Source organism: Protopterus annectens, chromosome 6.part0 (genome assembly GCF_019279795.1).
Source record: "Protopterus annectens isolate FY-2018-M chromosome 6.part0, PAN1.0, whole genome shotgun sequence".
Lineage (NCBI taxonomy): Eukaryota > Metazoa > Chordata > Ceratodontiformes > Protopteridae > Protopterus > Protopterus annectens.
This window is the reverse complement of record NC_056737.1, coordinates 233,833,022-233,845,851: the sequence shown is the minus strand read 5'-3', so window position 1 is coordinate 233,845,851 and position 12,830 is coordinate 233,833,022. Positions and strand designations below refer to the sequence as shown.

The 12,830-nt window shown below is 41.2% G+C and overlaps 1 protein-coding gene across 1 annotated transcript in view; it reads right to left on the bottom strand.

Annotated features, from left to right (window-relative positions):
- ATP10A (ATPase phospholipid transporting 10A (putative)) overlaps positions 1-12,830 on the bottom strand; it is a 1,517,068-nt gene that overhangs the window by 595,720 nt on the left and 908,518 nt on the right. Inside the window, exon 12 of the mRNA XM_044073977.1 lies at positions 2,620-2,746. Within this exon, the coding sequence (XP_043929912.1) occupies positions 2,620-2,746 (127 nt within the window). The remainder of the gene's footprint in view (positions 1-2,619; positions 2,747-12,830) is intronic.

Below are 12,830 nucleotides of genomic sequence, written 5' to 3'. Positions count from 1 at the left end.
TTGCTTGGAAGTGTTTACACAGATATGTTTATACCCCAAGTACACTCCAAAGAATTTTTCCTCAGGTAAACAGTAATTGTTGGAGGTATGATGGGGAAGAAAGAGGTAAGTGGGAACATTTTAAAGAGTGTGTAATGAGTTGGCCGACTTTACAGATTTCCTGCAGCCTGCTCTATCAGACACTGGGTGAGCAAACTGGTATAACTAAGGAAATGATTTTTTGAGCTATGATACAGAATTGAATTGCCTAGGAATAGTAAAGGCCTTGCTGAGTCTAATTATGGTGGCTACCAAAAAGACAATTACTAGAAAATGGAAATCAAAGTCTAAACCAACTTTACTAGAAGTAGTGAATACAGTAACAGAGGAAAAATACAACTGAAATTAGGATCTTTAGAAAAGGGTAGGAGCAAATTACATAGGAAAAAAATGGGAATTGTGGGAACAATACATGCAGAGGGGGGAACAAGGTTTAAAAGAAGGCAGGATTTGAATGAGCTCATATGTAGTATTTGACTGACAATGACTGGACAAATTAGAAGTGATGTATAATGCTTGCAACCATAATTATGTCAATATGGTTTGTTTTCATGTATATAAATGTATGATTGCCTATGTTGCATGTGATAATTTGATAAAGATGTTTCTTGTTTTAAAAAAATGTCAAGAAAGTCTTGGTTGATAGTGATTGAGGATGCCTGTTAAGTCTGATTAATATCTGGATAATTAAGATCAGTTACCATAATCACATTTTATAGACAGGAAAACTAGGCAACTTTTCAAAAGATGATCATGTGTCTAGGCCCATGGAAGGGCTCCAACCTCAGGATTCCATACCCTCTAATATTTAATATATGGAGGGTTACAATTTCAATGGTGTATGTTAGTTTCTACCAAATGTACTTTAATGGAGCCATGTATCAAAAATAAAACACCCCATCACATCTATCATTTCATAGACATCCAAATTTGCTGTAGTCATGAATTACATCCCTACTGTGCTTCTACAATTGCTACATTTTAAAATTTATGTGAAATTATGTCTCACTTCATTTGTTAATAATGCTTCTATTGCTGCAGAAGTAAACCTCTAAAGTATTATTGTCTATATTTCCTTCTGCCCTAAAAGAAAAAAACGTATACAACAACTTTGTGTTGATGTTTGAGACTATGATATTTCAGCCATTCGACATTAGAGACACTCACATAGATATATATTAGGGCCATTATAAAGTAGAACACAAATTACCCATTCAGATGCATAGGTTACATACTGTTGTGTTTTATGCACATCGTCGATTAATATACAACTTTTGCCTTGTTGCATAAAAGCACATGCCTCATAATGTTCCCTTTTATGACTTACATTCTCCTTTTCTATGTAATTGTGTTATAAAAATTAAAACCACCAACTCACTATTACATCCACTCACTCCCAGCCTCCCTTGCATCTCCTTCAGGCCCCCCCCAGCTGCTTGTCAAACTCATGTTGCCTGCATCATCTGTAGTCATTCCTTTAAATCACTACATCTTTTATACAATTGCTTTTGAGCTTTATTTACTCCATGACTTTAAGTAAAAAAGTCATTCCCAGATGGTACTTCCTGGTCAGCAAATATATGTATAAATAAGTGTGCCTTTTTTATCTATAGATTTCTTGCATCCCTCACAAGTAATTCAGCCTTATGTTCCTCAAAAATATATCACTGTTGCCAGAAAATGTTGCACTGGAAATGTACAAATTCTAACCTGCTCACTACGTGTCACATGCAGTTACTTAAATGTACTGGGTCCAGGATGTGAGAAAATACATACCCTTCTCACCTTCATCTTTAAACGTTATCATCAGTCAAAATCTTCCACTACAACTGAGTTGTTTCCATGGGCCATTGCAGACTACATGCTTAATTTTTACAAATAACAGCCTGTATAAAGTGATAAAGTGGGACAATCTATTCATTTTATAAAGCTATGTCTCAAAAAATTCAAGCTTCTTACTAACATTCAGCCCTAAAAGTGGAGTACTCATTCCATCATAGTTCATTTGGTAGCAAACATTAATCTCTCCAAATATTCCTTTTATTAAAAAACCTAATTCCTTATAGTCTCAGAAACAAATATATAATTTATGTAAGCTTATAATGTGACAGAAGTTTTCTAGCAGTATGTTTATACATTTCTGATGGTGACTTGCACACGAGATAGAATAGTTAGGTACACTTGTAAACCTCATGCTTGTAAGCTACAGTTACACGTTATTTCATTAATGGTGCAGTCCTTCTAAACCATTTCTTCACACATACTTTTAACTTCACATAACTTCACATATTAGTCATTTGTACACAACTGGCCATAAGCTTAAGCCAAGCTCATAGTTTTTTATTTATCTATACTATGCTATCACATACATGTCTGTGTGCATTTTGGCCCCAGTCATGTCTAAAAATGGTTCTTTGATCACTTCATGCACCTAGCTAATAAATAAATACATATGAGAAATCTGCACAGCATTATCTTATGCAAGACTCTTAGCTCTATTACTTAATGCACATCAGGACAGCATTATTTTGTTGTTAGCAATATTAGTGTGCAAACATCTTTAATGAAGCTACTCTTTACCTAAAAGATGCAGGTTTGCCTCCAAACGAGTTGCAGATTGGAAAAGCAGATCTTCTCGGTTTTCAAGAGATGTTTCAGCATCTAAATGACATTTTAGCCAGTAAGCATAATCTTGCCTATCAAGAACCTATGAATAATAATAATAAAAAAAAAAACATGGATTATAACATATTTGCAGGAAGAGCTGATAACTACAATTACCATACTAAAATATTAAAACTTAACTATCATACCAAGGTTTTAATTCTGGCATGCAAATAAAAGAAGTTAACTGTGATAACCAGTTTGTGTCAAGAAGAAATGTTAGGTAAAGTCTTGAGGACCAAATTCTACTTTGATTAAAAATTTACAACCTCTAAAAAATACGTGCAGTTCTCACCGTGCTGTAGTGCCCTAGTTTATATCTTTATTAAACTATGGGATATGGGGATTCATGGTGTGTTGTCCTCCAAAGGAAAGCCATTTCTGAACTTGTAGAAGACCAGTTCAAGAATGCAGACTACACTCTGCCCATATATTTATTACATTCTGCCTACATATTATATTCTTGTAACAAAATTCTATATCTAGTCTTCTTTTTCTTTCGGCTTTTCCCAGTTAGGGGTCACCACAGCGGATCACCTGTCCGCTCATGATTGGCAGTGGAGTTTTGCGGTGCCGAGTTGCCAGCCTGGCACCCAACCTTCCACAGAATACACACACGCACACACACCTAGGGCCAAGTTAGAGTGCCCAATCCACCAACAGCATGAAACAACAAAAATGTGGGAAGGTAGGATTTCATTAACAACATGTTTATACAAAATGCAGAGAGATGACAACTGTTTGTAATAATAACCCAGACTGCACATCACTAAGAAGTGAAACAATCCACTCTAACAAGTAAACAAGCCACATGTGCTCCAGTAGTGCTCTGTCTTCAGACCTACTGACTAACAGAGTGCACTCACATTTCCTAAATAAATTGTTCTTTTCAAAATCTTAGTGTAATTTCTTGAGTTGCGGTGGTGGTGCTGCGGTAGCATTGTCGCCTCACAGTAAAACGTTGTCCTGTTCGATTCTTAGCTAGAGCGTCTTCTGTGTGGAGACATGTGTGAATGGACATACCTTCGTTGAAGGTTGTGCGTCAGAGCTGGCAACTCGGCACGTAAAAATCTACTGCCAATCATTAGCAGACCGGAGTTCCGCTGTGGCGACCCCTAACCGGGAAAAGCCAAAAGTCACAACAACAAGTGTAATTTCTTGAGTTGGAGCCTGTAAGTCTTACTTTCTATTACACATAGACTGTTTTCTGTAATTTTTTTTGTACACCATTGGACCATTGGATTACTGTTAACATATGTGTGGCTTGTGACTTTATAAACACACAAGTTGTGTTTCCACTGCAAACAAAAAAATGCAAATGTGCATTCATTCATGCTGAAAGTAATCTTGTGGTTAAAAAGATTTGAAAATGAGTCAGCACTAGAATTAGCAGTGTTACTCATGGTTTTGTAGACACACCCTGCACCATTTCTGAGAAACTGCATACAAGTTTCAGGAATGATAAAAGCAGCTTTGAACACATGATCCAATAACAGCAGTTCTGTAATGGAAAGCAAAGTTCTACTCCTGTTATCAGCTGGCTGGTACTTTGCCACCATGTACAAATCATCTTTACAACAAAAAGCATCACTCCAGCCCAGGAACTATGAAACATTATCTGTCCGCGGTAAGATTTTGTGACAGCTACATCAATTCCATATTAGCAATAATTTGCTTTATCTTAACCGGGATGTGTCATTAGGTCACTGCAAGTTTTTAGGCGAGAATGAATGTAGCATATCTGCAGGTTATAAAAAAAAACAAAAACATTTAGGATATTGACTTTTAGAGCATGTGTTTGTGTTGCTATATATATTTTTGCTAGAATGTCTATGATATAAAAAGAGTTAAGGTAAACAAATCAGCAAATCAAAAGCAGAGTTTATTGTTAATTGTTAAAGATCAAATAAATTTAATTAATAAGAAAGTTGCAATAACAGAGTGAATGCTCTCTCAGTCAGATGCAATATCCATTCTTACAGCACTCTTAAATGTTCTCTGTTAAGTCACTGCCTCATAAACATCATTGAAAACAGCTGTCTACAGACTATGGAAGGTAGACACAAAAATGCACCCACAAACTGATTTTAGCTTAATGCAGGATACCACCAGAAATACCCTGATACACAAGTTAGGTGTACAACTATGGAAGTAACAAGACACACCAGGTAAAAGAATTATCAAACCTGAATGGATTCACTCTACAGAGGTAAAAAGTTGTGCAAGTTATCTAACATTTTCTGGGCAATGTAGTTAAAGGGCAAGACAGGATACTTGTGTCAGGCAGTCCATGTATCTCAGCCGTGTCAGTCTTGCGTATAAAGTTTTCAGTCAGTGCATTAGAAAAGAATGCCGGAAACGTCTTCATAATACAAAAATACCCAGGGATTCAGCAAGAATACCAGCGCGGGAAGAAAAACTTCTTTATGGGCAAATTTGCATTGTGTCTGAACTGCTGTTAATTACCGCATGTGCAGATTAATGCTTTCCTGTGGAAGTTAACACTTTCGGCCAGTGAATCGAATCGTATTGGCACAGGTGCCTCCCATCATTCACTGTCTCATACACAAACATACAAAAAGCACATGGACAGACACACACATGCACACACACACCTCACAAACATACACTCCCTCCCTAACACTACCTGTCCACTAAACGTCCCAGCACTTACCTCTACTGCAATGGATGAACATGGTCTTTTGGCTGTATTTACCACGAGCAGCCAGGATCAGCTGTATAAATATCTTACTGCAGGCAGTTCCAGGGGAGAACACTTGGCTAATTAGTATATGCCTCTCTGCAAGAATGCCTCACTAGCATGTAGCGCAGTCAGAGAGACAGCCCACTGCAGTGCCGCCCATCAGTGCGTAAAGGCAGCACGCTACAAACTGCCTCTCAATACAGAATGCTTGTGTTCACCTGCAGGTAACGTTTTTGAATTTCAACCCTGGTCATAACAAAAACAACTTTCTATAGAGAAAAAAACAGTATTTCTCATCCTGTGGAACCGTCCAACAATCCTGCGGAGGAGTATTCGGTGTGAAACATTTAAAGCCTTTTTAGTTTTAAAAAAATTAAGCAGCTATTTCTTTTGTCCATGTTACAGTAGATGGTACTAGCGACTGTTAGTGGTGTAATGGGGGAGACATGACTCAGTGATGTTCATAGGTAGGTACTAGGCTATCGGCCTGAGGGCATTTATAAGCCTAGCCAGAGTGTGTCAGCTTTCGCCGCCCCATTGATTAATTGATCCTCTGTCAAGCAGAGACAATGAAATTATCCTAGGGTTGTATTTTCTGTTACCCATCCACTCGTCAAGGTTTCTCTTGAAGAGTGTTAGTGAGGGGCTCTGCCTGATGTAATTTGGAATTTTGTTCCAAAGCATGGGGAGTCTCTGTGACAGGAATCTATCCCTCCAGCATGTTCTATTTATTGTTGTGGCGAGGTTTAGCTCACTAGACAGCGTGGCTCGCAGTGACTTGGATTTCTTTAGGTGGAGCATGTCCATCAATTCTGAGTTGGACATGGCTTTGTAAGTCAGGCAGAGATCACCTCTGAGTAAGCGATATGCCACTGAGTACAGCCGGAGTTTTTTCAGTCGGGCTGCATAGGACATATGTTTGAGACCAATAATCCTCTTGGTGAGGTACTTTTGTGGTCTTTCCAACTGTTGGAAGGGTCTTGTGAGGTACATCCCAAATGGGGCATTGTACTCTATGATGGGTCTAATGAGTGACGAGTCGAGGGACACTATAACCTCTATTTCTAGATGCGAACCCTGTAGTAATTAGATGGGTCACATAGGATTTCCTAACTACTTTGGCAATATGATTGTCAAAGGAGAGATTACTATCTACCTGGGTCCCCGATCTCTTATTACCTCTTCTGTATTAAGGGGACTGCCACCTATGTGGTAATTCATAGGCGTTTTGTTTTTCCCAAACGGGATGACTATGCATTTTTTGGCATTTAGCTTAAGGCCATGACTTTGACCCCAGGGTTCCGTCTCAGTAAGGCCCTTTTGGATGATGTCCGTGTCAGCCGGAGAGTCAATTATGGCTCCCAGTTTGCAGTCATCGGTGAACTTGGTTAGTTATAGTCCTCCTGTGTTTGCCTGTACTTCTGAGAAGTATATGCCAAACAGTAGGGGTCCCAGGACTCAGCCTTGTAGGACACCACTTGTGACTGGTTTAGAGTCGGACATGGTGCCCGCTATTCTTACCATGTGAGTTCTGTCTGTAAACCAGTTGGCAACCCATCTCATGACATAGGGGTTTATGTTCAGGCTGGTGAGTTTTTTTGTAATACCAAAGTGGGGAATGGTGTCGAAAGCTTTGGCGAGGTCAAGGTAGGCTGTGTGAACCACCTTTCCCTCGTCTATGGCCTTGGTGACTGTCTCAAAGAAGTCAACCAGGTTTAGTAGGCATGATCTGCCCTTAACAAAGCCAAACTGGGTCGGGTCAAGTGTTTGGTGGTTCCCAATGTCTTTGTTAATGAGTTCCATGATGATGCACTCCACAGCCTTGCAGACCAGGCTAGTCAGGCTTATGGGGTGATAGTTACCAAGGTCAGTTGTGGCCCATCCTCTGTGGAGAGGAATAACCGTTGCTGTGCACCATTCTATGGGCACGTAGCCTGTGGAGAGGCTGAGGTTGAACAGCGTGTTTAGGTGGGGGGTTAGTTCATTCTGTAGCTCATGCAAGACACAGCCTGGGACACCATCTGGTCCCACTGACCCTGTGTTTTTGGCTTTTGAAAGGGTTGTTTTCACCTGTGCATCTGTGATTTTTGGGACACTACACTTTTCCGGTATTGTTGTGGGCCCTTTTGGAGGTGGGGGGTGAAGTTTGCACTGAATCTATCTGCCAGGATGTTGGCAATATCAGTAGGTTCAGCATATTTTGTGCTATTTTGCACTAGTTCAGTGCATATCTGCAAATTGCCACTTAGATTCTTAACCTAGCTAAAGAAGGCTTTGTAGTTATCTTTTGAATCCTTGGCTATTTTTCTTTCGAAGTTAGCCTTGGATGGTTTCATGAGGGACCTCAGTTTCTTACTGATACTGATCAGGGATGTCTTTCCTTCTTGGGATTTGCTTTTTTCTGAAGTAGTTTCCTCCTTCTATTGTGTAGCCTGTTTATGGCAGGGGTCCACCAAACTGGTTTCCTCCTCTTAGAGGAGTGAGTCTTGGTTTTCCTAGGGATGGCATGATCCATGCATCCTTGTAGGTGCTCATAGAGTGCATTTGTAAAGGTTTCTGCATTTTGGGCAGTGTTATCCTTTAATGTGGGGGCTGTGAAACCTACCACCTCTGTCTTAAATAAGGTGAATTTTTCTTTAGAAAAGCTTTTTACAGTGGTTTCCTTAGTTGGCAGGGTGGTGGGGTGTGGACATGCAGAGTGATTAGTTTATGGTCTGTTCTAACCAGTGACAGGTTGACCTCTGGTGTGGAACACCTGTCGCCCATGTTGGTGATGACCAGGTCCAATATGTTTTCTCCTCTGGTAGGGGAGTTTACCAGCTGATCCAGGGTGTTTGAGTTGATGAATTCCAGGAAGCGCTGGGCCTGGGAATTTGTACTCGAGTAGTTTTCGCAGTGAATGGTAGTGTAATTGAAATCGCCAAATATCAGGGTGTTTGGTAGGACCTTCATGCTTTCCAGCGTCTCCAGAAAGGTGGAGTGGTGGTCCTGGGTCATGGAGGGTGATCTGTAGCAGGCCACAATTTGCATTGTAGATTTGCCCGATGTTAGTTGTACATGGATGATCTCAGAGGTATCATGCTGCGCCACTAACCTGGAGGTGTAGGTATCCTTGATGAATATGGATACACCCCCTCCTTTTGTGTTTCGGTCCGTGTTCTGTGGCTGAAATGTGTGGTATGAGTTGTAGCCTTGTAGTGCTGGGGTGCTCTCTGGAGCCTTGAACCAGGTTACAGTTACTGCACAGATGTTGACGTTCTCCATACTGAGGAGTGCTTCGAGCGATTGTATTTTGACTTTTAAATTCCTGGCATTGAGTAGCATAACCCTCAGTTTTTTGTTAATTGTGCTGTTTAAGGAGGTGGATTTGACTTTTGAGCCTTGCCTAAAAAAGGCACTATGGGGGCAGTAAGAGCCTTGGCCAGTATTCGAAAGCCTAGGGGTGATGTCGGAAATAAATGCTATATATTTTCCCCATTTTTGCTTGGAGACTATCTGGCCCCTTCCTTTTGCTTTGCCATTTGGTCTCCATATAGCCTCAGCTGTTGCATCTGATGTCACTCCACGGGGAAGGATGCCCCCCTCTACAGAGGATGCTTGCCTTTCAGCACCTAGACTTTGGGTTGCTAGATACCAGGACAAAACCTGACTTGAAAGAACAGTTCATCATCCAGGCACCCATGAAGGGTCATTTTATTCCAAGTCCTATATGCCTGCCCCTGCTAACACTCAGTAACCATGAACTCCCATAGTACTTACCCAGTAGTATATGCATGCACTAGTGAATGTGCTAAACTCTAGTGTGTGCCCCACAGAAAACTGGGTAGACACATCTCAGCCCATTGTGCTGCATGTCAAGACACTTGCCCCTGTTTGGTCCCAATCATAGTGAGCAGAGCTGCCCTTCCCTCAGGGATGGATAATGCAGTACTGGCTACTTACATCTACTGTACCTTCCCTCACTGCATTGTCCATTGCATTGGATCATGCATCAATCTCAGGTCATCTAGGTCTCACTCAGGTCATCAGTATGACTGCAGAAATGTTTTCTGTTTTTATTAAATGTTCAGATTCTCTGAAGAACCAGGTGTTCATATAACTGGTGGCCATGTAGTACCAAAGTGCACAATCCTACTACAAGATCAGTCAAATGTTTAGGAGGAACTCTGAAAAAATACAATATGATGCTAATGTGGTAACTTGGGATAATGGCTTCTTATACTTGAAAAGAAAAGAACTAGAATGCAATACTCTGGCTGGCAGGCAGTTTGGGCAGCAGGTATGTCAGGAGAAACATTGAATGGTGCATCCATTTGAGGTCCCTTTAGTTTTTTCTTCAGAGACAGATGAACATCTGAAGTTGCAGAGTCAACCATCTTGGACTGGACCAAGTGTTTCATACACTGGGTCTCTAGAAAGGTGTTGAGAGTGGAAAACTTTGACCTAAGGATTTTAGTAATGAATGATTGACAGATCGAGAAGGATTTGTAATTATCCTCCTGGCCTAGGCACAAAAGACACGTGGTGTGTAAGTCCTTGTACAGAATCTACCTACCACACTCGCACCTACCCCTCCTATCTGACATTAACAACTTTTAACAAAACAGCATAAATAAAAATGAATATTTCCAAATGTGGTATTTATCTGGATAAACAACTGAAGCAAAGGTGCCAAGGACCAAACAGCTAGTAGTCAGATGGATGCACAGTCTGTTTTTGTGTTGGCAGCAAGATAGTCTGAGGATCCATGCTTCTACATCCATCTATATACCCCTATGTCTATAAGCTGAGCTCATGCAATGAATGCACAAACTCAGAAAGGTAAAGCTTTGGTATCCCAGCTGGACATCAGTGGTGACAACCCATATACCAGGGATACTGCAACAGTGATGTCAATCAAGACATAGCATATGACAAGGTGCCAAGCCAATAAAGCTGCTTGGAGCAGGCCTACAATGGTTTAGAGTCCAAAAAAAGTACAGTTGTGTACACTTACTATAAATGTAGATGTTCGAATGTATTCACTGTTGCAGTCATTACATTTGGGTAATCTGCTGGCAGGTTGCCCTCAGTCGGCTTGAATATCAAAATCTTGGGTCCTGCATCAGTTGCTGTCTCCTCTTCCATGACGTCAGGTCATCAGGGGTATAAAACATGCAGCTGACACCATTTTCTTTAGTTTTTCTTGCCCCAGATGTCAGGTGCTCCCCAAATGGGGGGCAAATATATATATATATATATATATATATATATATATATATATACATATGCAATTGTAACAACATAAACTTTACCTTCATCTAAAAGCAAATACACCACAAAGGCTGTAGAATATAGTGAAGGAAAGAGAATCTCTAGAAAAAAGGGAGATGGCGGGTGGGTAACCCAGACTGCAACAGTGAATACACTTGAACATCTACATTTCTGGTAAGTGTACACAACTGTACTATGTTCTTCATGTTTCACTGTTGCAGTCATTACATTTGGGTAGATTCCCAAAGCTATTTATGGGAGGCTGGAACTAAATAGCATTAGGAGCAGCTATAAGGCCCTGCACAACTGCAGTGGCAAAGCCTGCCCTGGACTTAGAGAAGAGAAGCAAATGATAATGCTTTGTAAAAGTATGAACAGAGCTCCAAGTAGCAGCTTCTAGAATGTCTTTGGTTGGCACCCCTCTGAGAAAAGCTGCTGAGGTAGATGCAGCCCTGGTGGAATGTGACCTGATTCCCTTGGGCACCGGTTTACTATAATGCAAATTGCAGAAACGAATGCAGTGGCTTATCCACTTTGAAATAGTTTGCTTTGAAATAGCCTTTCCCTCTGATCCTGCAGCAAATGCTACCAGTAGCTGCTCAGACTTTCTTAGAGATTTGGTCCTGTTTAAGTAGAATTTTAGTTGTCTGTGTACGTCCAAGGAATGCAGAATCCACTCCCCCTTGTTCTGCGGATTTGGGTAAAAAGTTGGCAGGTGAATAGTTTGGTTAAGAGCCACACTGGATGCCACCCTAGGCATAAAGGAAGGATTGGTCCTGAGGGACACCCTGCCCAGGTAAAATGTAATAAAAGGCTCCACCAGCCATGAGGGCCTGTAGTTCTGAAACCCTTCTTGCTTAAGTGATTGCCAGAAGGAAAGCTGTTTTCCAAAATAAAAACTTTATATCCGCAGTAGCTGCTGGTTCAAATGGAGGCAGGGTGAGTTTTTACAACACAAAATTGAGGTCCTATGAAGGAGTTTGTGATCTTTTGGGAGGCCTTAAATTTTTGGTCCCTCTAAGATACTGTTTTAGCAGAGGATGAGAAAAGATGGGAGGCTCTGTGTTTTAATGAGCCGAGATGGCAGAGGCATGGATTTTTATTGATGAAAAAGATAGGCCCTTGTCAAGCATCTCAGTCAAGTATTGTAAAATCTGAGGAATATTTGGCTTTGCTGTGGCAGTCCCTTTTGCTTGGTTCCAAGCACAGAATCTCTTCCATTTATCAGCACAAGATTTTCTAGTACTAGGCCTTCTGGCTTCCAAAATGACATCCATCACAGATTTACTGAGATGTGTTGTTTGAATAATTACATGATCAGCCATGCTGCCAGGTTCAGAGTTTGGAGCTGATTGTGCAGAATTTGATTGTTCTGCTGAGACAGTAGATGAGGTATTTGAGGCAAGTACCAAGGAGGGAGTTGAGACATATTTCTTAGAACTGGGTACCAGTGCTGGTGAGGCCAGTCTGGGGCAATTAGGATCATTTTTGTTTTTTCCTGTCTGACCTTTAGTGAGACCTTGGGAAGAAGAGGCAGAGGAGGAAAGGCGTAGACTGATAGGTTTTTCCAACTGAAGGATAGGGCATCCACTTTCCATGCTTGTCTGTGATAAGTCCTTGTGCAGAATATGTCCAGTTGATAATTCTGGGGAGAGGCAAATAGATATATGAACGGGCTCCCCCATTTCTCTGTTATCATGCTGAAGACTTGTGGATCCAGTTTCCACTCGTGAGGGTCCATAAGATTTCTGCTTAGGTCGTCTGCCAGAGTATTTTGTTTTCCTGGCAGGAACTGAGCCTGAAGATGCACTTGGTAAGTCAAGGCTGTGTCCCACAATGCCATGGCTAGTCTGCAAAGGGGGTAGGAATGTGTAAACCCCCTGCTTGTTTATGTACCACATAACCGTGGTGTTGTCCGTCTTTATCGGTAGTTGTCCTGGATGAAGTAAGCCCTTGAAGGCTGTTAGGGCATTCTGAACAGCAAACATCTCTTTCTGGTTGATATGCAGATGCATTTGGTTTGAGCTCCATATGCCCTGAATGCATCTCCCCGCCAGGTGGGCCCCCCAAGCATTGTCTGATGCATCTGTAGTTAGAGTTTGGTTTGCAGAGGGTAGAGTGAAAGACTGTCCCATGTTCTGGTGACATGTCTCTGCCCACCAAAGAAACT